This window comes from Melampsora larici-populina (assembly GCF_000204055.1).
Source record: "Melampsora larici-populina 98AG31 unplaced genomic scaffold MELLAscaffold_2, whole genome shotgun sequence".
Taxonomy (NCBI): Eukaryota; Fungi; Basidiomycota; class Pucciniomycetes; order Pucciniales; family Melampsoraceae; genus Melampsora; species Melampsora laricis-populina.
In genome coordinates this window covers 1815664-1842264 of record NW_006768766.1, presented here as the reverse complement: position 1 = coordinate 1842264, position 26601 = coordinate 1815664, and the positions used below count along the sequence as shown (strand labels likewise).

The 26601-nt window shown below is 41.9% G+C and overlaps 7 protein-coding genes across 7 annotated transcripts; 3 read left to right on the top strand and 4 right to left on the bottom strand.

The window, feature by feature from the left end:
* Positions 1–1295: 1295 nt before the first annotated feature.
* Positions 1296–2035, top strand: MELLADRAFT_123836 (uncharacterized protein; the record flags this gene model as incomplete). The annotated part of the gene is made up of 5 exons (XM_007404664.1): positions 1296–1419; positions 1498–1566; positions 1651–1755; positions 1862–1924; positions 2013–2035. The coding sequence occupies 5 exons, from the start codon at positions 1296–1298 to the stop codon at positions 2033–2035; spliced, it is 384 nt and encodes a 127-aa protein (XP_007404726.1).
* Positions 2036–3459: 1424 nt separating this feature from the next.
* Positions 3460–4053, bottom strand: MELLADRAFT_101830 (uncharacterized protein; the record flags this gene model as incomplete). Its single annotated transcript, XM_007404295.1, has 2 exons — positions 3460–3517; positions 3608–4053. The coding sequence occupies 2 exons, from the start codon at positions 4051–4053 to the stop codon at positions 3460–3462; spliced, it is 504 nt and encodes a 167-aa protein (XP_007404357.1).
* A 624-nt stretch (positions 4054–4677) lies between these two features.
* MELLADRAFT_73949 (uncharacterized protein) lies at positions 4678–6671 on the bottom strand (the record flags this gene model as incomplete). The annotated part of the gene is made up of 5 exons (XM_007404294.1): positions 4678–5158; positions 5242–5670; positions 5743–6144; positions 6238–6493; positions 6604–6671. The coding sequence occupies 4 exons, from the start codon at positions 6451–6453 to the stop codon at positions 5135–5137; spliced, it is 1071 nt and encodes a 356-aa protein (XP_007404356.1).
* Positions 6672–8275: 1604 nt separating this feature from the next.
* MELLADRAFT_73948 (uncharacterized protein) lies at positions 8276–9300 on the bottom strand (the record flags this gene model as incomplete). Its single annotated transcript, XM_007404293.1, has 3 exons — positions 8276–8625; positions 8690–8830; positions 8915–9300. The coding sequence occupies 3 exons, from the start codon at positions 8966–8968 to the stop codon at positions 8566–8568; spliced, it is 255 nt and encodes an 84-aa protein (XP_007404355.1).
* An 8615-nt stretch (positions 9301–17915) lies between these two features.
* MELLADRAFT_59105 (uncharacterized protein) lies at positions 17916–18570 on the bottom strand (the record flags this gene model as incomplete). The annotated part of the gene is made up of 4 exons (XM_007404292.1): positions 17916–18026; positions 18096–18264; positions 18325–18461; positions 18523–18570. The coding sequence occupies 4 exons, from the start codon at positions 18568–18570 to the stop codon at positions 17916–17918; spliced, it is 465 nt and encodes a 154-aa protein (XP_007404354.1).
* Positions 18571–19187: 617 nt separating this feature from the next.
* Positions 19188–19795, top strand: MELLADRAFT_51457 (uncharacterized protein; the record flags this gene model as incomplete). The annotated part of the gene is made up of 4 exons (XM_007404665.1): positions 19188–19341; positions 19405–19523; positions 19587–19653; positions 19731–19795. 4 exons carry the CDS (start codon positions 19188–19190, stop codon positions 19793–19795), a joined length of 405 nt encoding a protein of 134 aa, XP_007404727.1.
* A 3768-nt stretch (positions 19796–23563) lies between these two features.
* Positions 23564–25927, top strand: MELLADRAFT_89125 (uncharacterized protein; the record flags this gene model as incomplete). The annotated part of the gene is made up of 5 exons (XM_007404666.1): positions 23564–24218; positions 24260–24763; positions 24826–25202; positions 25317–25588; positions 25666–25927. 5 exons carry the CDS (start codon positions 23564–23566, stop codon positions 25925–25927), a joined length of 2070 nt encoding a protein of 689 aa, XP_007404728.1.
* Between the last annotated feature and the right edge of the window lie 674 nt (positions 25928–26601).

Genomic DNA, 26601 nt, shown 5'->3' with positions numbered 1-26601 from the left:
ACGGCTGGCTCAGCGTGCACAATATGTAATCTACCGTTGCCTACTAAGCCGAAATTGGCCGCAGTAGCAACTGCCAACTTGGCTGGGTAATATGGTGAAAACCCACATGAATACCCCGCAAAGTCAGGTGTCCGACATACCTGAAGCTGATGTTGATTGATCATACTCAAGGACAAGATAACGACGATATCAACCGTGGGGTGGAGGCGAATAGGATGAGGATTGAATTTTGATCGGCTAGATTCTGGAAACCTTTAACCGTCAACCTGGTCTTCAATCCCGTGGTCACTGTTGAAAGCCTTACCCGAATCCCTGGCACCGTGAGCCCGAGCTGAGGGTACACCGGGTTGTGGGCGCAGCGCGAAAAAGGCGCCTTGAGCGTCAAATGGCGAGCGCGCGCAGGCGTCAGAGAATTTGGATAATTGGGGGTTGGTGCGCCTTTTCAAAAATCGCACCAAATCTTAGGAATCCTACGTCCTGTCACCAATATTGGAGTTGACATCAGCAGTAGGACTTGTATACTAACTGAAAACTCCAGAGACAACTGTTGCTCACCTTGACATGGCAAAACTGTTTTGGCAGATGGCTCCAGCAACTTGAAAATTAGAAAAAATATTGAAGACTTCACTGCCAACATAGAGGGCTTGGGGTGAAAGTATGAGTCAATCATAAGACAAGCAATATGACGTGAGTAAGGATACTTGTGAGTGGTGAAGAGTTTCAACAGATGATGAACAAACTCAGTGAAGACTCATAGGTGGCTTGATAGACGAGAGAAAAGCAATACACAGCTGAGAGTTAAAACACACAGCACACATGTCAAATATAAGACAGAAGCACATTGTTCAGGAATAATAAACATCTCCCAGCGCTGATCATGACATAAGGTCACACAAATCACAACCACACTAATCATAAATGAAATCACAAAAAACAACCAACACAACTCTATTTGTAGTATTGCAACAGAGAGTAGGCCTTGAAAGGGACTTAGTTGAGTTAGCCTTTTGGGTTGGTAAGTCAGCCATTTTTTGACCATCAATCTCCATCAATCCATTGCGGTTATATTTAACGGCCCGCGGGAGGACCCTGGAATACAGTATGCCCCTACAGAGGGATTGCAAGATTTTTGAGGAACATTTCCACAAAAAGCTCGGATCTTTGGTAAACCCTCTGTGGCGTATTCCAGGCTATTCCAGAGTCCTTCCACGGGTCCTTCTCCTGGGGCTTTATAAAAAATATTCTTTGCATAACTCACTGGACAACAGATTTTCAATATCCTCATCTCCTCTACAATGTCATTAAAAAATTATCTCGCGCTTCTTGTGATTTGCACCGCAATCTCTATATTTCAAGTAAACGCCAAGACCGGGGTTGTACATTGTCCCGGTGGATACAGTAAGGGGGGTGGTGGAGCGAGTGAGTCTTGATTCCGCCTCTTTAAGTTTTACTCTCAATTAATCGCATCTGGGTTGATCACGCCTGGACTTGTTGCAGCTTGTTATGAGTCACCTGACGAAAACGGGATAACGCACGCTTGTCCCAGCGACAAATGCGGCCACGATGGTAAATTCACATAAATTTATCCATCTTCAAGATATCACAACCATTTAAGTAAATTCGACTTTTCTCCAAATATGACTACCGTAGGGAAGACATGGGTCTGGATGCATGGTTGTGTGCATTACCCGGATGGCACTGCCATAGGTTCAGAGCAATGCACGCAGTACACTTTCCTCCGTGACAATCTTTACGGTCAGTAAACATTCCCAATTCACTATGTGATATATACGTTTAATTGATCATCTGTTGCCCATTCCACTCCATGACCCCCTGCTATTTTTCTTATGCACATTTTCAGTCTGTACAACGATACACGGAAAAACCTATCAGTGTCCTCATAAGCTTTCTGACCCGTCAATATGTAAGCCCTATCCTTTGATGATTTAGAAGACGCTCAGGAAATGTGTTACTTATATTTATAATGTTTCTCTTTTAATCCAATCTATCAGCCTGTACAGATTGCTTCTATTAGATATTGGCTCTACAGTGTTGATGACTGTTGGAATGCATGGAAACCACAAGCTATTGTGCCTCGGTGTAACAATTTCATGAAATTCTTTACATATATAGACCCGGATGTGGAACTGAAGGGTGTTGTCTCGATTTCAGATATGACAAGCTTGTATCTGTGATGTAGGCTTATTCCAATCAGCGCATTCATTTTGAGCTTGGGCCGCAAAGCTCTTTCTTACTTAAATAACAAGTTGGTCTGGATCGTGTGAAATCTTGATCTTGTTTTACGAACGAGGTTGCCTGTGACATAGGATACCATTGACTATTTAGATGACGATGGAATTTCTTGACCTACAATCAGTTCTCCTGATAGCAAGAAGAAGCTGCAGGTTCTTCTTGTGCCCGTGCAAGGACTTTGATGACGTCCCTTCCGAGAAAAGGTTGACTTTTACTGACTAGTTTGATGATTAATCCGAAGAGGGACACCCAGAAACACAGGGGATAATTCACTCTGACTTCAATGACTGTGTATATGCCATCAGGTAGCCACCGAGCACCTTGTATAGCGTGAGCACATGAAGCTTCGGAAATTCAAGAGGAAAACATGTGTTGATGCTTGGAGGATCAAGGATGCAGTTCTGGATAATGGTGATGAATTATTGAGAAGTTGATGATCAAACTATTGGGGAAGATTTCAAAAATGTGACTTTGCGGACAGGGGGTAAGGATGACGAATGAAAATCCAAGGAAACTGCTCATGGCTCACTTTATATACTATCAATACATGCTTGCCTTGGCTAATGTTGATTCATCCTTTCCAAGCGCTCAATCTAACACGCTTCTGATTGGTTCGATCTCAATCCTGATGGAATTCTCAGTCGAGTCAACGCCCGGCGATATATTGGCCCAGCACTCCTCCAGATCAAGATAACCATTTGGACCAACGCGTATGTCTGAAATTGATGCAACTTGGTCATTTGACGCCTCGATCACCTCGAGCCTACCGTCGTTATCACTCACTCAAAAAAACATTTCAGAAGACGTTGAAATGTGAGATTGGTCCGATTCATAGTCGAGAACTCCTTCATCTCAAAGTCAAGCCATGTATTGATAAAAAACGGCACCGTTGGCAAAACATATCATGATCATGGATATAGCACGTTTAGATTGCTCATAATTGCACTTTCCTCCTCTCAAAACAAAGGACAAGCACAGAAAGTCCTGTAATGACATAAACATCGAGCAGCATTGATTGAGATGGTCATAAGAACCAGCCTTAATGACGAAAATTGGACTAAAACTCTTGAAACCCTTTTGAACCTATTTCTTTGTACCTACAAGATAAATAACAGATGTGAAGCGTTCGCCATCAGTTTCAAAGGGTTCTATGATTGTGAATATCATCGTGATGTAGACTGACCATTTAGTGAATTCAATAAACCCTTAATGAAATGTTACTTTCTTCAAACCACATGCTCTTCCGATACATAGACCATGTCGTCTAACCCCAACCGAAGCGAATCAACAAAAGAAACATTCTCAGAGGACTTAATTCAAATGAGTTTGAATGATAATTGACAAATCAACTTACCTTCTCTTGACCAGTCGATGGTTTCCATCAGAAGATGGGATGGATTGATTAGAAGGCAAACTTGAGCTTCCATCAAGAGTCGCAATTTGACTACGATAAGCCTTTTCCTGAGATATAGCATTCTCCGAGTTAGTGATGTTGCTCAAGGGTTCAATCGGTCCAGTTCCATTTTTAACAACTTCCATCTTCATTGTCGATAATGGCGAATTTCCTGTAGGCTCTGTGTTTAATTTCTCATCTACCATTGGCATCATCCTTCGGTCATCATACATCTCTATCGCTGCTGGTTTTTCGTCCATTCCCGTGCGCTTGTGAAACATCACACTCCGCTCGACATCTGAATTCGATTTCACCATTGGAAGTGCGCTGACTTTTATAGATGATGTTTGAAGAACGAGACCAATGAAGACGAGTGCGATTGGTACTTGAGAGATAGTGGACAACATTTTTGAAGATGATGTGTTGGATCTGGTGATAGATACGAGTTTCTCGGTGTGTCAATGAGAGTACGGACTCAGTCCAAAACAGAAGTCGAGCGGAAGAATTGATTGACAATAAAAAACTTGATCGAACTACACAGATGTTGAAGAGGGGAAAATGCCACTGCGAGGTTGAGCGTGAGGACGAAGGACTCAAGGAGAGCTGGAGGGAGAGCGAATCCAAGGGGGTTTTATAACATCAGCAAAATCTTTGCTCTCCTTCTCTGCTTGCCATCTTCCATGATTTCGCCTTACCTCATGTACTCGGCTGGACTGATATGGCAAATAAATGGATGGCAAGTCGTAGGGATGAGCTTGCAAGCCATCAACATCTTCTCAGCTCATGTTTATCAACTATTGCTTGGTGTTTAAACCAGGTTGATTAATTTCATCAGCCCACCGGGATGCGGTCTAAGCTTTCAAGTGAGACTCCGCGAGTATGTCGCCGTGTTATCAAAATAGTGAGGCCCAATCTTGTTCATTCCGTCGACTTGCCAGACAAGCTCTGCCCGCTCATTGCCGTTGATGGGGGGGGTCTCATCATGTTAGACCTAGCATATGCCCTGATGATGGCATATGTCCTGATGATGACTGACTTTGATGTGCCTTATTGCACGCTGTTGGATGACCCAACTCTGCTCTCGATAAAATGCCGAGTCAAAGATTTTAGGCAATACAGCTGAACAATTCAATAACCACTTGATCTCACATCACACTTGGTAGTCAAGGCGAATAGATGTGGATAACAGAAAGACGTGAAAGAATTCATGATTGAGCCAAACACATCACGAACATGAGGATATCAAGACGAGAAAGATAGAAAGTCCAAGTCGAGCTGTACATAAAAAGCAATTAACAAACAGCCAATCAGACAACGACAGTGGAAAAGAGCCCCAAGCAGTTGGAATAAATCAAGCACTATATCGAGATTATTTTGAGAGGGAGACAAGAACAGTAACGGTAAAAATTTCAGTATCGAGATCACAGAGCGGACCTTCTCGAGTTGCGCACAACCGATCAGGTCCTATTTTGATTCCTTTTCCTCTCTTTAAAGTGGTTTGCGGCAAATGAACTGAAAGAAACCAGAGTCCAACTATGGTTAGCATGCCGCGCCGGCGGAGAGTTGTCACGGACGCAAAGTCAATTTTGACGTACCAATTGCATAGGTGTAAATACACCAGCTGCACCTCCAACAACAAGGGCTTCTGCGGCGATATTTAGAGTTTCACCACAAGCCGTAGTCCCCTTAGGTATGAGGCCAGCGGCTTCGGCGGCAACACAGGCATAATGGGTAAAGCCACGACCCACACGGGTTAAGCGAAGCATAGTAAGATAATCCCATACTGTCTGGACATCGTTGAGGTTACCACGAAGTGGGTAATACCAGGGCAGAGCGTCATCACGAGTCGATAAGTCTTCGGAACGTAGGATCTCGAACCCGACAGCCTTGAGTCCTTCGGTGGCACGGGCAATGGTCCGAATCTCAGCAATCGCATCACCCAATTCAATCTCGTGTCGAATCCGTTGATGATCGACGTTGTCCTTGTCATATTTGTCGGTCATACACCACTCATAGAATCCGAACTGCAATCACAAAGTGCAAAGTGACATCAGGCCAGCATCGTTTCGATAAATACGATCAGACACCCAACGTACAATGGCGCCTGGTTTCAAGACCTTGTACACCTCACCATAGACGCCCTCGCAGACCGGCGCATGGCAAGTGGCTTCGATCGCATAGACAGCGTCAAATGTGTTTTCACCAAATTGCTCGGCCATATGCATGAAATCACCCTTTTCGTAGGTGATCTTGTGAGACAGGCCAGCGTCTTTGGTGTATTTTGTTGCACGGTCGACTTGGAAGATGTTGTTGTTGATACCAATGATATTAGCATCGGTAAAGACTGCGATCTCTCGAGCCGGTCCACCAACTCCAGCACCCACATCCAATACTTTCATATCGGCCTTGATACCCATCTGAGAAACTAGGTAGTGCTCATGTCGAGCAATGGCCTGTAAGAAAGGTTCACCCTTGTAAAATCGGCAGAAATGAAAGTTCTGTGCATTGAAAACAGAAAAAAAAACGTTCTTAGTCGATAAACTTGTTCATTGGAATGATACAAAAAAGGATGGTCGACGACAAAGTCTTACCTTTCCCCAACCGTATTCAAATAAATCGGTCACACCATCATAGTAGCCGTTGACCATACCTTCGTATTCATCACGTCTCTTGACATCGTCTGCTTGGGTGTTCTTGGTGTGATCTTTGTTCCAGAATTTGGCATACTGCACGATATTTTCTCGATTCTTGAGATCACCGTTTGTACGGTTAGCATTGTGAGCCGAGGTTTGCGCTGATCCAGTCATGATGATCGGGAGAATATCTATGTAGATGTAGGATTCAACTCTGTCAAGGAAAAGTAGCGAGCCAAAAAAAGCAGAGTCAGAAATCAAAAGAAGAGGTAAGGAGAGGAAGCGACAGTAGGGAAGAGAGATATAAAAAAAGGTCAAACTAACAAAGATTGACAAGAGATGGACGAAGTCAAGAAGGAAAAGGAAAAGGAAAAGGCGATGGGGATGAGAATGAGAATGAGGATGGGAAGAAAGAAATTGAATGAAAGTTGGTTGACGATGATCGAAGGCAGTGTAAATCAGCTTAAGACTTAAGTTATGTGACATAATCTCACCAATACATACATCGGACTTTTCAACTTACATACATCAAACTTTATGTACTTTGAATCTGTACTTAAGTATAATTCGTTGCGTACAAAGGAATTATCTTCCCCGTGTTTTGATCGATCAAGCTTTCTCCTTCCGCTTCGACCAATTTGACACCGCATTTGAAGCTGTCAACTCGGCTGGACTTTCCTTTTGCATTCAAGTATGTACCTCTCCAATTGCAACACCCACAAAATTCCCCAACCTTGGCAGCCGCAGTAGCAACCGACTCAAACCTTCAATCAGAATTTTCGCGACCTTCAACGAAGTAAGAAACATAGGTATAGGTGGTACCCACATGAATGACCTTCGAGTCTGGGAGGTAGTGCTAGTTATGCATATTTTCTCTTTTTGAAAGTTGCGATCTACATAAATATCTCAGAAAATCGTACATGTGAAGCCGGTATTCTGATTCCCGAATATGGATTCAAACTCTTGATCTCATGGTGCATTTCTACCAAAACTCCACTGTCCCCGATATACCAGTCACCGCATCAGCTAGCTTGATGATTTGTGATTTGGCCAGTGTGTTCAAGAGTAACACAAGTTGGCCACAGGTTCCCCGGCTGATTATCTGTTGTTAGAATGGACATCAGTATCGTACTTGTTCAACTATCATTTTAATCATCTGTTACCGCAATCAAAGTCAATCATGCTCTTTGTGTCATAGTAGACGGTGATAATTGATAAAACCTATCAAGTCCTGCTGCCGTATCGTAGTCTGAAGAATCATACATAGTCCGAAAATCGACACTTGAACACTAACGTGTACAACGCGTCACCGACACAATTGAGACGCCCAGATCGATGTAGATCGCGGTTGATATACAAACATAATGTTCATTGAATGAGCTCCAAGGTGTAATTATTGCCTCAAGGATATTCCCTTCAGGTGCATATGAGATTTGACCGGCTAGCTCAGGGAGGCACTCCCGCCGAGTCGGTATAAGTAAGAGTATCAAGTATATACGTTGTCGGAAGCTGAGATGTATTTGCGTACATGGCCCAGTACCTCCTGTGAATGGATAGCCATCTCATGAGCCAAGAGCATTGCCGAGAACCACTTTGTTGCCACTTACCAATCAGTATCAGAATGTGATTCTTTGCTTATGTTTTATTATCCTAAGAACCGCTGAGAGAAAACTCGCTGCAATGTAAAACTCACCTTATAGCATCCATTCAGGGTTTTTTGCCAAAGGAGATGTACGGAATGTATTTGTACATCTTTAGATGTCGTCTTTTGTCAACTCGACGTATCCATAATAGACGCAGCTGTCTCTATCTGGAAATGGGTCAGATCATGCCCACCGCATAAATCACAGGGAGTGCTGATGACGTTGTCGCACATCTGGAATCGAGTGGTTGATTGGAAGGCTGAGCAATGGAAAGTGTTTGATTGTCACATTATCACATGGCTTTGAGAACGTATGCATTTGTTTTAAAGCGACTCATAGTGCTCGGAAGGATTAAATCGGGACTGGAGATGATAGCCAAATCGATTTCTAATAAAAACACACGTAGTGTACAAGCTATAACCGCGAAACGAAAACAAGATGGCACGTTTGGGAACTCGTGCACCAATGTCAACCATGACACGATTCTCAAAAATCTTAGAAAAGGATCCATAGAGAAAGTGAGGCAGAGATGAAAGTGAAGAGATGAAATCACATGAGAGAAATTGGAACATCATAACACCCTTATCATACATCCTAAACATATTTGATACATTTTTGAAGCCGAAATGATGTGTTAATCTACTTAAAACTCTTCGAGCTTGGATTGAAGCTCTTCCTTCTTGCTATCGCTTACATTTGGGTTCTACCGCATTGTTGGAGTCAGTACAATGGTTTAAGGAATTATGATCAAAACCTTAAGAGCAAACCTTCAAAGCAGCCTTCATCCCTCCTATAACATTTCCAGGGTTTTTGGCCTCGGTGGTTTTTTCAGATTCATCGGCCGTCGTAGAAAAGTCTTCATTCTCCAATCGGTCCAGAGCTCTCTCTTTAGCTTCTTCAGACACGTTCTAAATGAGGTTCAAGATAGATTGAAAGAAAAAAAATGAGTAACAAATGGTGACAGAAGAACAGAAATGGTAAAGAGGGCATACTGGGTTTTTAAGAGTAGCTTTAAGACCACCAGCTATATGATTAGCGCTAGACATGGCTTTAATGTTTGATAAGAATAGATAATACGTCGTGTTGGTTGGTTTTTGGGAATTGAGACGGGGGGCACGACAAGGGCCGAATCTAAATATCTGAGGACGACGGTGAAGAGAGCAATTGAAAAAGGCTGAGAGCGGGAAGGAAGATCCAAAGGCTGGTTAGACGTAGTAAATGTCGTAAGGGAGATCGGAAGAGGCGAGTATATTCAAAGGTTTGCTTTTAAATTTTAGTACAAAGTTAATGTATATTCTTTCTGCGGTGACACGAATATCGAATCGAGAGTCCAAGGTGAGGAATGTGATTGAGAGTGAGCTTTATATCATTTCGTGATCAGCTTTAACAGGGGACACGTAAGATCGGTGACGTATAGGCATATCGGAAGATGTGGCTCACTAACGCTTTGACTTTCATCGAGACTAAAGCTGAGCCATTTCAAGGAACTCATGTTATGAGTAAGATTGATCACGTCGTGTATCATCACAGTCAGTGACGCTTTTTCATTGAAATTCATGGTCGAAATCTTACTCACCCGTTGCTGGTGAGGCGATTTACAAAATTAGGACTTGTCTGAGAGCACAGCAAAATCAGTGATCACGGATGATTCAGGTGGTAATGGCTTATGGATCGAACAATTTAATTCGATCCTCAACATGGATTTACATGCCAATTTGTACTTTGTCTTTCTTTAAATTTGGGCTTTATTCTCAAGAAACGCTCATTCGCATATCAGATGTTTTCATCTTTGTACCTCCGAGGCCAGAGAATCTCGACCGGGCGCAGTAGCGACTCGTCGAGGATCAGCGAAAGTATGTTACTGGTCCACGAACTAGTTCACAACTCAGTGAGCCCGTAGGAAAGCGTAAGCTCAAGGCAGATTCAGGCTTTCAGAGCTATCCATGTCAATGAAAAAGCTGCAGATTAATTTAGAAACTCAGGCTCTAACGTTGCCGTAAAATTAAGCGCCGTCCTCGTTCAGCTAGGAGTGGTGAACTGCCTTGTGCGGCGTATGATGATACCACCCTAACCTTGCAAGATGTGTCCTTGTGATTGATTGTGTAGTAGGACTACATAATGGTGCTTGTTACCTCAGGGAGTCGGTGACCAAAAAAGCACGCCGTTAACTTGCAGAGCGTGACAAGCGATGAGGGCAATTGGTAAGTGGCAGGGGATCCAGTGTCCGGCGGGCCATCAGCTGTCTATCCTTTGCCGCTCACGTGTGGCACGCGAGTGAAAGACGCTTTGAAGAACAACAATAGGAGAGACTTGTATTCCACCGCACAGATTCTTATCCATGAATACTTTGAGGTTGGTGTTCTATTAACTTAGTGGAGTCCGCAAGATGGATTCAGGTAGGAAAACGACAGACTGAGGATCCCCTGATTACGATTTCAGCCATACCCAAAGAATCCTAGTGGGAAAGAAGTCGACGAAGGAGCTCAGGCGTAAACCCCAGTCAGTTAAGGAAAACAATGGGTCAGAGATCCCAGCCAGCTTCTGAGTGCATCCGACAACTAGCAACATTTCCATGGATATCAAATATTGAAGCTCTTTGCTGTTTCCGTGAAAAAATTTCCTTCACTGCTAGTTCCTCGCCAACACTAGATCTCCTGTTACCTGAAACATCCTCAGCTCTGTGTTTACTGAATTTTTCTCGTCAAACAAAACTCGTAGTGTTTTTTCTCTTCCCGTCCACCCTCACCAGAAAACATATTACTATTAGGGAAGCAAAGGGGGATTAGGAGATATAGGCATATAGATAGAAATTGAAAAAAATAAAAGAATAAAACAAAGTATAAAAAAAAGATTGGTAAGACATAGTAAAATTATAGATGTGTTGCAAGGTAGTGAAATGCTCGAAATTTTTTTCTTTTATTCTTCTGATTCACCACAAAGAGTTACATAATAAAGTTTTGATTGATACTAAATTTTTTTAATAAGTTACAGCCAGAAAAAGTATAATAAGAAGTAGAGCGATTTGTTTTGTTAAAGCGCTAAAAAAAGAGAGAGTTTTTTATGTTTGTTTAGCGATTTTATTGTCTTTGGCCTCAGGCCTTCCCATAGGGGTGTTTCTTTCATTGTTGCAGATTTCAAGTCTAGTTTGTTATCTCTCAAGTTCTTCCTCAATAAGTTCAGCAATACAAGAAAACCCTGTCGTGCGTGCCGCGTTGTGGCACCACTCCGCGTACACCTAGTCATCACAGACAAGAGAGAAAAATAGCCACATCCATCACAGCTAATTCCTCAACAATTCACACGTCCATGGTTCATTCATCTGATAAGCGGCTGTGAAAAAGGCTATATGCAATGCGAGGAGATGAAAAAAATATACAAATGCTATGTTTACACATGATACTTGATCCAATGACCCTTTTTGTTGAACAATGTGAGGGATATGTGCATTCTTGGTATCCCTCACGCTGTTTGATCCCTGGTAATCTCGTGTTGTACCTCTCACAGAGTGATTGTTCTGCTGTTCCGTTCGTCATTCCCCAGACATGGCGGGTGTAACTATCCTTGTTTGTACAACACAACTCTATCTTTTTTGGAGCACATCAAGTAGTGGCTCAAGATTTTTACAATTAGGAAATTTTGCCCTGGATCACTATCTCCACATAATCAATCAACGAGGAAATGATAAATGTGACACATGCACAGAAGAGAGGATGTAAAAAATGCTCATCTGCTGCAACAAGTACCAGAGACAAAGGAGAACTTTGCAAGGAGCACCTAGGGAAGATGAGTTTGTATTCAATGTGATGATAGAAAAGACAGTACTGGTTAAAGTAAGCACATCTAAACATTTATTGAACAGACTGGGAGGTTTTTACATTTCTAAACTTTTGCTGAATGATTTATCAATTTGAGATACCAGAGGTTTCCTTTCTCTTTTTGAGGCGTTTTGGGGTTTGATAAACTCCACTCTTGAGTCTTGATATATATTGGATTAGATTGTCCAGAACATCAAGGGAAGGGAGTGTAAAGCATCCCATCAACAAATAGAGACATATGGGCAATGTTGTAAGCTCTTTAATTCCTTGTAGAGCAGATGATGTGGAATGTAAAAGCTAAACAGTTGACAGAGATACACAAGATATTGTGGTAGAATATCATTCATATGTCCCAAATATGAATACATTTACGGTATTCAAAGCAAGTATGTAGGTGTACATACTTTGCGCTACATACTTTTTTTTGGCAGGGAGAAAAACAAAAATATACTTTTGGTCTTGTTTTCCCCGCCAAAAAAAAGTATGTAGCAAAAAGTATGTACACATACATACTTGCTTTGAGTACCCTAAATTAGGTAAATGGAACTGCAGCATGTTCAAGGCTCTTCAAAAACCCTTGGTGATCTGTCTGAGACACAGTGAGCCATATGATTTAGTGCAAGTGGACTGGCAAGCTGTGTGAGACTGGATAACCTATAATGGTACTCAAAGTAACTAGGCGGTTTCTGACAACTTTGAAACCTAGAACCTACTTTCTTTTGGCGGGGATTTTTTTGAAAAGTATGTTTTTGCCAACAGGGCAGCTTTGAGGACCCCGTGCCTGCTTTTACCGTATCTTTATATAGCCTCTGTCACATAATGCCTTGCATTGGCCTCCGGCAAGACTTCACCTCAACATCATGACAACGGCATCAGAAATCTTAATCAATAACTCTGACCAAGCCCTACTAGTCTCCATCCACTCCCTTGTTCAGGCTTTGAACAACTTCCTTATTGGTATCTGTCGTCTTCAAGAGTTTTCTGCATCACAGCAAGCCATCCATCAACATGCTTTGAAGATTGGTATGGTGATTGGCCAAGCCCTTGAAGACCTTACTCACCTCCAATATGTTGGATCAAGAACCTACAATAGACGTACGGCTTTCCAACAAAAACACTTCCGTGAGATTTACATTGATTATTACAAAACTTCACATCATTAATCAATCAAACTTCAAATCCAATAACAAAAGATGTTCCATTTGAAATACCAATTAAACATTTTTCTTCTTGGTTTTGTTAGGTCATTGGCATGAAAGTCTGGTGAAAGCTGATCATTGGAATGCAAAAGAACCTGGTAGTTGGAATGCAACTGAACAAATTCAACTTGAAACACATGCTCAGATATCAATCAATTTTTGAAACGATTGATTGATTCAACTTTCTCTTAAAAGAGAGTTGACCCAATCACTCTCCACTCAGGCTTCTATTCAATTATATTCAAGTCTTCATTTCAGATATTCACAAAAATAGACCAAGAAATACACAAAAACAATAACAATCTTTGAACAATTGATTGATCTAAAAAACAACTAATTGTCACACTTCTCACCGGTCTAGAAGATAACTCACACTGATCACTCTCAAACAGATGATTTGTTCACATATAAGCATCATAGTTTCCATTTCAGAGACAATCTGAAGGGAAACACCACCAACATATTTACCTCGGATTACAAAATCCAAGGTGTCCTCGGATGCAAAACCTCGGACAGAAGCTTCCCGAGGTTTTGATCCGAGGTAATTCTCAGGGCAAAAAAATACCTTGGGCAAAAACCTCGGACAAGGTCTGTCTGAGGATTTGCCTCCAATGATGCCTCGGATTTCTCAACCCGAGGCATCTATGCTGGCAGTGAAAATAATTATGGCAGTCTTTTGTGTCTTTGGTATCAAAATTGAGAGAATTAAGAGTGAAAAAATGTTTTTCATTGGTTTTTATTTGTTGTAAATGAGATCAAAGAGTAATTCTTTGTGGTAGTAATAGTTGGTATTGAGAGGGGACAATCCTGCGTAATCTTGTTTATTCAAAATGTAGACATCAGGTTTTGAGGTAAGGAGTTGAATGGTTAACTACAAACCGTTAGTAAAATCTTTGGTCATCTTTCTAGCCTTGGCATGAGGGACACCAGCTTTAGTTATGGAAAGCAGTTGTGGGTGAAGCAGGAGACAGAGGGTTTGCGGAATAGGATGGTGGCAATTGATCTGACATGATGAGTGTGAGATTGTGTGTGTGGTGACAGTTGGGGCTCAACAACCGAGAAAATTGAAAGTAGGCACCCCGCACGGCAGTACAAGAGTGCTTGCCTCCTTTTTCCGGTTGGTGCCTACTTTTTGAAGTTAGGTTTCCCAACTAGGTCCAACTAGGTAGATTTCACCTAGTTACTTTGAGCACCGTTTATGTGCATACATTTGAGGGCTTAGAAAACAAAAACTGATAATTTGCATGAGCTTGGAAGAGTTGTTGTTCTCCATATTGAACAGCCTTACCTAGTTTCCAAACAAAATTCTTGGGCATCACATGGCCACTTGTTCTTTATCTATTCACATATTAGGGGTTGGGTGAAAAACTGACCAACCAGTTTCTGAAGTCCATTCAGTTGTAATTCAGTTTTTTACAAATGCTCAGGAATGATTGCTAGAACAATATCAAAGCCAACAAAAAAACTTGTTGTTTGCTTTGCTTTGCAAAAAAATCACCAAAAGTTGACTGGTGGACGGTGTTCTTGATCATTCCAAAGCCCGAACAATTCAAAAAACCAAAGCAATTTGTGCCACTCTGTCAGCCGTGAGGAGTATTTGGTCACACTCCCATTGGCAGTCATAAAGATTATCCAAGGAGGTTTCCAGATAACAATGGTTTACACACGTTATGATATCAATACATATGTACATCAGCTTGAAAGGTATCATGATTACATACTCAAGTTTCAGAAGACCCTGATCTTAAAGAAGGGTATATATTTCCTTGAGCCTTGTTACATTCCAAGAATGTGACTAAGGGATCAGAAACAAGTAACATCACATTGGTTACGAAAGACCATCATGAACACGTGCAAAAAACCCTGTGTTACAATGACATCACAAAGAGAACTGCACAATGATATATAAGCAGTGGTTTTCTGCAACTCGAGAGAAAGATCATCTTATTACAAACCAACAAACTTATCCTTGAGAAATTAAACTCTATGACTTATACTAAAAACCGGCGATTACTTTTAATTTAGATCATCTCAATTCTTTGATATCATCTTTCTTATCTGACTTTTAACATTTAGTATTGTTATTGTTTATTTCTTTCTCAAGCAGTATGTTATCAAACTAAGACTCAGCGTTCTTAATATTAGAATAACCTTTCAATGTCCAAGACGTTTTCGAAGATCGTTATTGATAAAGACATCTCTTTATCAATATGTAGAAACTAGACATAACTCATTGTCCAAGATGTTTCGAAGATTGTTATTAATAAAGACGTCTCTTTATTAATTCATAGAAACTAGACTGCTAATACCTGAGACAGGAGTACTTTTGTACCTACCTCAGAAGACCCTGATCGGAACAGACCTTTCAGTGAGTATCAGGCAGCGGTAGCCATTCCGCACCTAAGACAACATGGAGTTGTCAGCTCCTGTTATATAAAGGCTCGAATTTATCTCAGTAAACCTACTGTAACAAAGCCAATAGAGAAGCTTCAAGCAATATCATTCAGCTTCGATTCTCTTAAAGCCACCTGTTTTAAGTCTCAGGCTGACACACTCAAGCCACGTAGACAAAATCTTTCCACCTTTCACAAAGGCGCTTTTGGAGCTCAGCTCAGTCAAAAAGGCCTGTCTTCAGACCCAAACACCGACTTTGAGTGACCTAGCAGAACGACAGGTCTGTGAAACGTGCACACAGTCATTTCCGGCCATCTTTGACTTGCTTCAACTCGCTTCTCAAAGGTGCAAGACTGGTTGGTTGGTTTTTTGCCCAACCCCTAATAGATTGAGAATCATATATATCTCTATTCAAAGTTCCACATAAATGATTATTGCTAGGAATGACATCTTGTACTGAAGGCACTTTATTTGTTGTCATCAAATGGTACAGTTGCATCAATACCAAAAAAGACACGTCTTGCCCAACTGTTTTTTTAAAAGTGTGAAGTTGCTGAATTGCATATTACACTAACTGAACAGTAAATTGAAATGAAACTAGTACACCAGGAAAAGGGGGTCATCTAGTCAAGTCCAGGACTTAGAGGTGCCTGTAGTCATTACACAATTTAGATAGTCATCTTTTTTTCAAAAAAAAAACAGCTACAAGACACAGTGACAATTTGGTTCGCATACTCATCCCCAATCTAAGGTGGAAGGTATGGAGTCCAGGGATTGTGTGTTAGTTGGGTTGTTTACCATTTGCAATGATTCTCTTGAACATATCCTACAAATTCAGGAAATCAAGCTTCAGTGACAGTACAGTTTTGCAATCTCATCCCCAATCTAAGGTGGAAGGAAGGGATAACAAGTACGTGTATGTTCTGTCGTGGATTGTATACCAATACTGACTATGCTTTAATATGCATTTACAGTGACATAATACCTTGTTACCATAGGCGTTCCTTTTTGAAAAGGAGGTATTGGCGTTAATGTGTGTTGAGGGTTTGTGTTTTTTAGTTACCCGCAGTCTGCAGACCACACGTCTCCCAATTTAAGGAAAGAGGTGGCACATCATATCCTATCTACTTGATGTGAAAGAGCGTGGGACCAATATACCACCCCGTTGTGGACTCGAGTGAGAAATTTGCAAGGATCACGATTGGACCAATCTTTAAGCGTTTGCAGAAGATGAATGAACATTGCAAAGGATTAAGATTGAACTATAGTAGCTATCCATGTGCTGACACATTAGGGGTTGGGTGATATTTTGACCAACCAGTTTTGCACCTCTGAGAAGCCTCCCAAAAGGAGTCAAAGATGGCGGAGAACAAGTTTTCTGGGGTTCAAAGATCTGTTACGGATCTGAGCTCAGAGCCAAGAGTGTTTAGGCAATACCCAGGCAAGCTTTTGCCAGAAGGGAAGGGTGTGGGGATATGCGAAAGGTGCAAAAGGGCTGTTTGCATGGCTTGTACTACAAGCCCATTGGCGCAAATTGCTTTTCCCTGTAAGCCTTTTGAATGGTTGAAGCTTTGGAGTCCCAAAGAAACACTTTGCACTGCTCTGTATTTTTGCAAAGCAAAAAGATCAATAAAAGTTTTGGTCGGTTAAGAGTGGCTTTGATGTTGCTTTCTAGCCATCTCAAAAGGATTCTTCAATTATTGAACTACGACTGAATGGGTTTTGCAAACCGGTTGGTCGGAATTTTGCCCAACCCCTATTGCGCTCTACTCCCTGCATATGTATTCAGTCTGTCTAGCCTTGTGCAGAGCTCATTCTTGTTGTTTCCTCACCACAACACTTGGTCAAAATTGCATCCATAACACAAATTTTTCTTCCCCTGTGTATACCCTATTGACCAGCAACATGATAAAATGCGTGGATCTTATGGCATTATACATGTTTTGTGGAGGAAGCTATAATGTGCGGATTTGACTTGATTATGATGTTGCTCAAATGCTCAGTGTGAAAGGATGACTACTTCTCCTGAGTATAAAAAGTCGATAAACCAACAGGGCTCACGTGGGGGTGAGTGAGACTCAAGGGGGCCACGCAGGGTACCAAACAACATGTCAGCATAGCTGAGCACGACAAAAAGGGACCTAGGTCAAGAGTATGGTAGTGATCAGACTGAAATTCTGAATGGCTAAAAGTAGAGGACAAGAATCAATGTCCATGCATCATGATCGGAGGATGCAGGAGGAAGGACCGCGTAGCTGAAGATGTCGCGGTCGGAACAGGCAAAGGAGGGTCACAGGCTATTGTAAAAAAGGATGGGATTTGGAGCTGGATTTCCAAGGGTCCAAAACGATGGGTTTGTCTCACGGGGCACGACACAACAGCACAACCACGTGCAAGAAAGGATAGAAGTCTTCACAGGTTCAACATTTACAGCACGGAAGCAGAAAAAGGCACAAGTCCGAAAATTACAAAACAATAAAACATGAAGAGAAGCCAAAGGTGGAAGGACGCGAAAGGAGCAGCAGGAGACTACTTGGCTGATGAGTATTTTGTGACACCCTCTGTAGAAAGAAAAGTACTGGACATCAGTACAAGGTCGAGTGAGTCGAGGGAGCAAAGATAGGCTTACTTGTTCCTTCTGAAATGGCGTGCTTGCTAAGTTCACCGGGAAGAATGAGTCGGACTGCTGTCTGGATCTGATGGACAAATGAACAAATGAGTATACGCAAACACACAAGCTAGGATGTAGTAATGAGATGACTAACCTCTCGAGATGAGATTGTTGACTTTTTGTTGTAAGTTGCAAGTTTGGAGGCTTCACCAGCAATTCGCTCAAAGATATCGTTGACAAAGGAGTTGAGGATAAGCATGGCTTTGTTGGAAATACCGGTATCAGGGTGAACTTGTTTGAGGACTTTGTAGATGTAGATACCGCTGTTGGAAACGTATTGTCAGCACTGAGAAAAGCAAGCGGAATAAAGTGTCGAGACTCACTAGGTTTCTTTACGGGTCTTTGATCGCTTCTTCTTCTTCTCACCATCAGCAGCAGGTTTGGCAGGGCCCTTTTTGGCTGCTGTTGAAGGTTTCTTGGCAGCGGAGGCAGGTGCTTTGCCACCAGAGCTGGCAGGGGCCTGAAAGAAAAACTCAAGTCAGACGGATGTGATTCACGAGAAGAATAGAACAAGAACATACTTTGGAAGCAGGCTTCTTCTCGGCAGCGGCAGATTTTGGTGGGGCCATTGTAGTTTGGGTTGAGTGAGGTGATGTGTTGAGGGTGAAGGAATAAGTTGAGGTGGCTGAAGGTTTGTGTATGTGAAGTGGGATAAGGATGATGGAGCCGCAGAGAGGGAAGTAGGAGCTCTCCTTTTGAAGGCAACGAACTGAGACGCGATTGAGGTTAAGGATAAGCTGAGTGGCGCGTGCCGAGGGAGTTACAAGTGCGAATTGCGATAGTACAGAACCTTAGTCTGGGTTGCTAAGGATGCGCGTGCGCAGCTTAGTGTAACAAGCTGGCCAATCAGCGCGTCTAATCGCGCTCGAGCAATTCGCAACCACGCACTTCGGATTCCTAAGCCGACTGAACATCTTAACTTACAGGTAAAGTACGGTCCAAAACCTAGTTTTTACCATTAAGCTAGTGGTCTGATTCTCGATCCAAGGTCGCGACTTGTGACTTAGCATCGCGTCCTTTGATAACCTCAGCTGGTGGATCATTTCACTTGAAATACCGCACACCTTCTGCCCCTTCGAAGAGTCTCCCCACCACACAATCACACACCATCATCCACTTCATCCAATCTATCCAGCTCACAGTCAGCTTCAACTTCACTTCAACTTCATCCTCAACAAAATAAAACATGTCTTCCGGTGGTAAATCAGGTGGCAAGGCCGGTGGTGAAAAGACCTCTCAATCACGATCCGCCAAAGCTGGTCTTCAATTCCCAGTCGGACGTATTCACCGACTTTTGCGAAAAGGTCACTACGCCCAACGTATCGGTGCCGGTGCACCTGGTATGTTCTTACTTTCTATGATGTCCCTATTTACGATCCACTAATTCTTGGATTGCCTTTCAGTCTACCTTGCTGCAGTTCTCGAGTACCTTGCAGCTGAAATTCTCGAGTTGGCCGGTAACGCAGCCCGAGACAACAAGAAGTCACGTATCATTCCTCGACATCTTCAACTTGCCATCCGAGTCAGTCGATTTTGTGCAACTTTACCTCCGAGCGACGCTGACTGGTCTTTTTTTATCGCACAGAATGACGAAGAGTTGAACCGCCTTCTTGGCCACGTTGTTATCTCCCAGGGTGGTGTTCTTCCTCAAAGTGAGCAGCGCTCTTACCCTCTTCGTCTTGCCCGCCCCTTCAAGCTCTTGCTCACAACTATTTTTCTTCGATCACAGTTCACGCCGAGCTCCTCCCTGCCAAGTCAAAAGGCAAAACAGGAAAGAATTCACAAGAAGTCTGATCGTTGTCTACGTTGTACCTTTCGAATTTGTATTATTTCCTTCTCGTTGAATTTGCCACCTATGACTTTTCAGCCTCCGGTCCGTGTCACTACTTTCAATCTCATTTAATTGCCACATTCAATTGCCGTTCCACACACCTTCAATTGCCTTGCCCAAATTTGCCCTTGTTTCTGCGCGAGTGGATGCCGCATACTTTCCAAAGCCGCTTGCACACTACCACGCCGAGTTGAGCAGCAAAATCACTTTCCACCTTAGGCACGCAGAGCTCCCCCATCGCCCCAGTTCTTAATTGATTGTTGCATTTCCAGGCGGGATCTGTAGCACCAATGACCTATGTTGTGTCGTTGAAGTCACTCAAGCATGTCCAAATCATCAAAAGTTTTTTTGTCAATTGAGACAGTCCGATTGCTCAGAAGCTGGCAGGACCCTGAAGCCGAGATATCCACAAGGGGAGGAATCTGTCTCGTACCGAATTTTTGTAATTTGTCACGTGACCCCCTCCGTGACTGCGCAAGCCATCATCCAACTCATTCTCCTAACACTTTTCACTCAATTGTTTTCACATCCCTTCACTTTTTCATCACTTCTCCTCACTTTTCTCTCTTTGGTGCATGATCTTATGGACAAAGGATCTATGGATCCCAAAATGCAGAAGAATTCAACTGCTAGGGACAATGGATTGATGTATGGTGATGTGATGGTGATTGGCTTCAAGACTCTCAATGAAGCCAGTCTGGGTGCGTGCACAAAGGGGTGCTTCAACTGCCAAGGAGCAGGTCACACAGCAGCAGCATGTAAAATACCATCTATGTGTCCATACCATTCAGAGGAACATCATACGCATGACTGCCCCATCAAAGGAACCACTGCCATGAAATGTATTGCCTGCGCATGTGGCAAACTGAAATTAGACGCCAGTGCCAACATTCCGCGGCTTTTTAAGGAAAATCATGCTGATTTTCTCCATCATCCTTTTGCCCCCGTATGTCCAGTTAGGATTGCAAGCCAGTTCCTGCTGCATAGTCCCAGCACCTCACCTTACATCCAGGTTGTAGCCAAAAATCCATCTACTCAATGTTAGAGTCTCAGATGATAGGAAAAATCAACATTGGCAATTCTGCTAGCATTCTTCAACCAAACATGTCACACATTCCCTATTTCATTCTGAACTCACTTCTCTTTTTTCAATTCTATCAATTCAAGAACCCTATGTCAGTCCCATTGACAACCTCCCACTTAACATGTTGAATTGGACCCTCATTTGTCCGATTCCACAATCCCTCAAAGAGGAAGACAGGCCGTGTGCATGCTTATATGTAAGACAAGACCTGAACCCTATCATTAACCTAATTCACTCAATTTCAAGAAGCCTAGCAGCAAGCACGGTGACCATATGTGGCTACACAGTAGCCGGCATATACAACCCCCAAAAAACCGTTGCAGGGTTTGAGGCATTCACCAAGATGCTGCAAAAAGCCCCGCTTTCCACTCAACTTCTTCCGACTATTTTTACAACAGACACTAACCTACATTCTCCTCCATGGAACCCAAGCCAAACAACACTCAACAACAAGGACACCAAATTAATGATTGAAATGCTGATGGAATGGGGCCTGAGCTTGCGCTCCCCAAAAGGCATTCCTACTTTTGGAGTCCAATCAGTAAACACAGACAGGACCTCTATTGATCAGGTCTGGGTCAACAAGGACTTTGACGAGGAAACAGTAACCTGTTTTATCAATGAAGACAACATTGTGGGCCACCACTCTGACCACCAAGGGCTCGTCACCACTTTCTCCACAGAGTTGGGGAATGAAGCAATCTCAAACCCACAATCTTCAGTCAAGAAAAATTGGAATAAGGTAAATAGTGCTTACACAAAACAAGAACTTAAAACTACACTCCTGAAACTCAAGGTGTTAGTAACACAAGAAGAGATTGGAACTTTCGACAATCCACTACGGCAAGCTATCATCAACGCTGTAGAACTTATAACCCAACAAGGGTTATACAGAGCTGGAAGAAGATAATCTACTAATAAAATGACTAGTAGAAGTTGTCTGAGGCTGCTCTTCTAAAACAACACAATCAGGAAAGGACACTGTTGTATTGAGTACTGATCAGGCACCAGAGAAATGTATCACACAAATCTTATCTCAAAAACACAATTTTTATTACTATCAACACTGCTATAGTGTTATTCCCAGATGATAACTAAAGAAAATAAGCAGTATCTTTGTGATAGATATTATTCCCAATAAGTCTTTTTGACTACAATACTAAAGTAAATTTCTCTTTATGGCTGTAATAAAGGGTGTATTTAAGTGACCAGGTACTATTAAAATAAGTTTATGATGATAAACAAAATAATAAATGTGTAAATGATAAAGAAAAAAGGGGAACAACAGTCCCAAAATCATCTCAAAGTATACATAACAATGTACTACAACTTTTACCATGGTCAACAGCCTCAAAACCAATCAAATCCGCCCAAAAATCCCTAAAAATCCTAAAATGATGTAATGTAATGTAATGATCTTATTACTAATGTATGATGTGATTTTCACAGCCAAAAGTGATCAATGACACAGCAATATGATGTACAGCACTTCTTATGATGAATACAGGTGCTTTTCTTCCTTGTAAACTAGCTGCAAACCAATTTTTGAGATTACAATTTTTTTTGGATGAGGTCCAATTTTGGATTACTAAGGTGCATCTTATAGCACTTGTGATACTGATCATTTATCACCCCCATATGACCTATTTCTGATGTGTGATGAATAATTTATTGAGTTGTGAAGTTAAGGTTTTTGGTGTTACATGTATGCTTGTGACTGTTAATTCAAGATTGACACCAATTTCTTATTTGCCTTGTAATTCTTTTCATACACCTCCACTACTAGTGATTTAAAGCTTTTACATCATGTAATCCAGTCTTACACGTTGATTGAGCTATCTGTCAACATAATCTGACGTAGGGCTGTGACCCGGCCCTGAGTGTGACAGGGCGGCCCCGGGGCATCGCCTGGCCTTGGGCAGACCCAAGGGGATCCAGAAAACACTCAGGGCCAGCCAGGGCACACCCTGAATTGATTTTAAGAGGTAAAAGGGGCCATAGGGGGGATTTCTGGTGTTTGTTGCACATCTAGGTGTATAAAATTGTACATAAACCTTATATTAGCCTACTCAGACCTTGGAGAGAGCCATGGGACCCAACTCAAAAGGCAATTTTTAGATTATTCAGCAAAAAAAATGATGGGCACCAGGGCGGACCGGGCCGCCCAGGTGCTCACAGGGCTTTTATGACCCTTATTAAGTAGGTTTTGGTGTGTCAGTATGGTGTACGTGTAGACTCATACTGACATATAAACATGACATGGGTTAAACATGTAATTTTTCCATGTCATGTTTGGTTGAAATTCATCCCCGAGCCAAATACTGTACAACATGACTCATACTGACACACATCGACATGGATTTTTGATTCAAAAAAACCGTGTCATAACATGAGTCATGGCGGACGGTCTGACGGCCGATAAGTGTCATACTGACAAAAACATGACACAATATCACATCTAATAGCTTTACCCGATTCACCACCGGTACATAGGTTTCAATATATGCCTTTTGTTTATATATCCACTCTTTTGCCGCATATATCAGATTGTACAACTAGACTTTGGTCACATATCATAAAACAACATAAGCCATCTATCATCATAGTTCATATTACCACAACCGCTTTGTACACATATTCCTTGAAGATGTCTAGTGTTTGCAAAAAATGCCACATCAACTTAGTCGAACAAAAATACACCCAATTCAAAATGTGTGGAGAATGCCTCAAGAAGCTTAGCAATGATATACCACCTGCCACTACCAACACCAATCATCTGCCAAGTGCTTGCGGAAATCATGCATTTAATAATCACATATCAGCTGTAAACAAGAAGAAGGATTCACAGGCACTTCGAAACCGCTTTGCTGCAGCAAAATCACAGCAACGTCAAGGCCTCTCACGTCTGAATCAACCAGCTCTGTCTTCGTCTTCTGCTTCAAATCAACCAAAAACATCGGCCACTCAACCATCATACACTTTCAACGCAAAGTTGGCAATGTATCACCATGGCCGTATCAGTCGAACATTCTTTCCTCACCATGCAGCAGAAATCAAGATGTCAATCACTGGAGTCGAATCTGATCAGGTTCTCTGGATCAAAGCTTGTCGTGAAATATTTGAACAGTTTTCTGATGAGATACAAGACATAAGGCACAACATTCCAACGTATCCACTCTTCTTCCAATCTGAATACTTCTATATCACATCAACTACTCGTCCTCCTGTTAAGATCACACCTGAAAAGATCAAAGAACATCTCAGTAATGCACGTAATAATGGACTTGAGCTTATCTTTGAGGGTGATAAACACGACAAAGATTATCCTCCAACCAAAGAAAAGCTAAAAAAAAAAACGCCAAAAAACAAAACAACCCTTCAACTTCTGAAGAAGAACTTGATAGTATTTCCAGCTCAGAGTCCCGTGTACAAAAGCAAGCAAAGAAACCTAAATACAATGCACCAGCCTCTTCTTCGGCCAAGATTTCAGATGATTCTAGTCCAGAAACTCTAGAACTACCAAGCAACATTCTTACAATACAAGACCAACACAAGAAGAAACCATCTGTCTCAAGCTCGTGTCAAAATCAACCTTCTCAGGACAATCTCATGGGACCACCATCTTTCTTACCTTCAAGTACCAAATCAAGTACATTCACGTTGAACAACGGATCAACACACCTCGCTCCAACTCTTAGACAGAACATACCTATCTTACAAACCGACTACAACCACCAAACAAAATTCACTGCTCAAAAAGGTTCTGACTTGCTTCTTACCGTAAACAATCATTATCTTGGTTGTATTGATAACAATATGCTCTCATTGACAAATGAGGTACCGATAGGTGAGAATTCTCAGATTTTCTATCTCTGTCTGTCTTTCAAATGCTAATTACCACCTTGTTAGGCGCCTTATCCACATTCAACAATCTTGGTATCACGGAATTTGCCACACCCTTTCCAGTAATACCTCCCTCGACACCTTCTACACCAATCCAGCTGATTTATGGACGAAAGCTGGTGCTCAAAGTTGATCCAAGTTCTAAGCACCCAGGTTGGACGCCTGTCAATTTTAAATATCATGTATTCACTGATCAAGAGATTGGTAGAGGCTCTTGTCGGATATGTTATAATGCACTTGGTGAAATGAATGGAAAGGTTTGCAAGATGGTTGCAAAGCAGCTCATAACAAATGACGCTGTTGGAAAGGAAATTCTGAATTCATACACCCAAACTCAGCAAGTTTATATGGCTGTATCAAGGTATTTGAAGAAATTTCAGGCAGTGTGTGCTTCTTTGAAAGATAGACAACTCATAGATATTATAGCAAATTGACAGGTATGGTTGATTAATTGGCTTATATATATATCAAACATCTAACTCATATATTGTTTTTAGGTCGTCAACTCATTTGTGGCATATAGTGGAAAGCACGATGATCTTGATCCAAAGAATATCTGGTTTTTTGAAGAATCACTAGTTGATCAAGGTAAATTCCAGAAATACAATTCGAATGTATATTTCAAAACACGAAGAGTTGGAGATCCAATTCACCTATGCATTGCAGCCTTCACCCACTATGTTTACAAGATTACATCACATAAACGCTTGGTTGCTGATTTACAAGGAGCTGGTCTATATTTGACGGACCCATTGATCCTTGATTCCGGGTGAGATAACATTCCCATTTTTTTGACCACATCTTCAGAAGAATAAACTCATGAATGGTCATGTTCTATTCTTTTAGGAATGCTTGGGTTGCTGAAACAAATACAGCAGAGCAGGGGTTTGCCAACTTTGAGGACCAACATCACTGTTATCCACTCTGCCGTCAACTAGGTCTTCCATTCCTTCCAAATCAATCATCTTCCCAAGATCATGACCAGAACCACGATGATGATTACATTGCTCAACATGTCAGAAATGGTGGTCGGCCTGATTTGAGTGAAAGTTTGGCATCTTTGAATAACCTTCTTGAAGCCAGAGATCGGGATGAATCACCACTATAGAATATCAATTTAGATCATTTATTGACCATGTTTCTATCACTCATGATTTTACATTCTCTTCTTTGCGTATCTCCTTTATGCTTATGAACAAAAAACCTATGTTGCCTATCATTGTTGTTTGTTCCTTTGCAATCCATTTCTACCTTGGGCTCAGTCAGGAACGTGGGAAACTCTTTATATTGTTTCCCATATGTCTATTTCCTTATCATACCTCAAGAACATGTATGAATCAATAGAACTATGATTGTTCCTGTCTACATTTGAACTTGTTATACCACTAAAATGACCTCACCCTATCAGTAAGCATCACGTTGCATGTGGTGTGGGGGGGGGTCTCCGGGTATAATGACACAGGCAGGTCTAAGAACCATACTGTAATCTAATACCCGCGAGAATGAGAGCTAGTTCTGAGAAAGGTTGACTCCTCAACCCCAAAACTCACGGAGGAGAGCCGTGAGCCTGAGGAGTTGAACCGCCCTCTACTCAACTACGTGAGTCTTGCAAATCCTTCCCCACAAAGTCTAAATAGACATATGCCAGTATGTATGTGCATTCTAGAATTTCCACACCAACTTTAAAATCATTACAGTTTGCCTCCAACTTTCATATCAATGGGTTCAAAGCAATCCCCACCAAGATTTACTGAATTAAACTTTAACTATTCCTGCTACCTT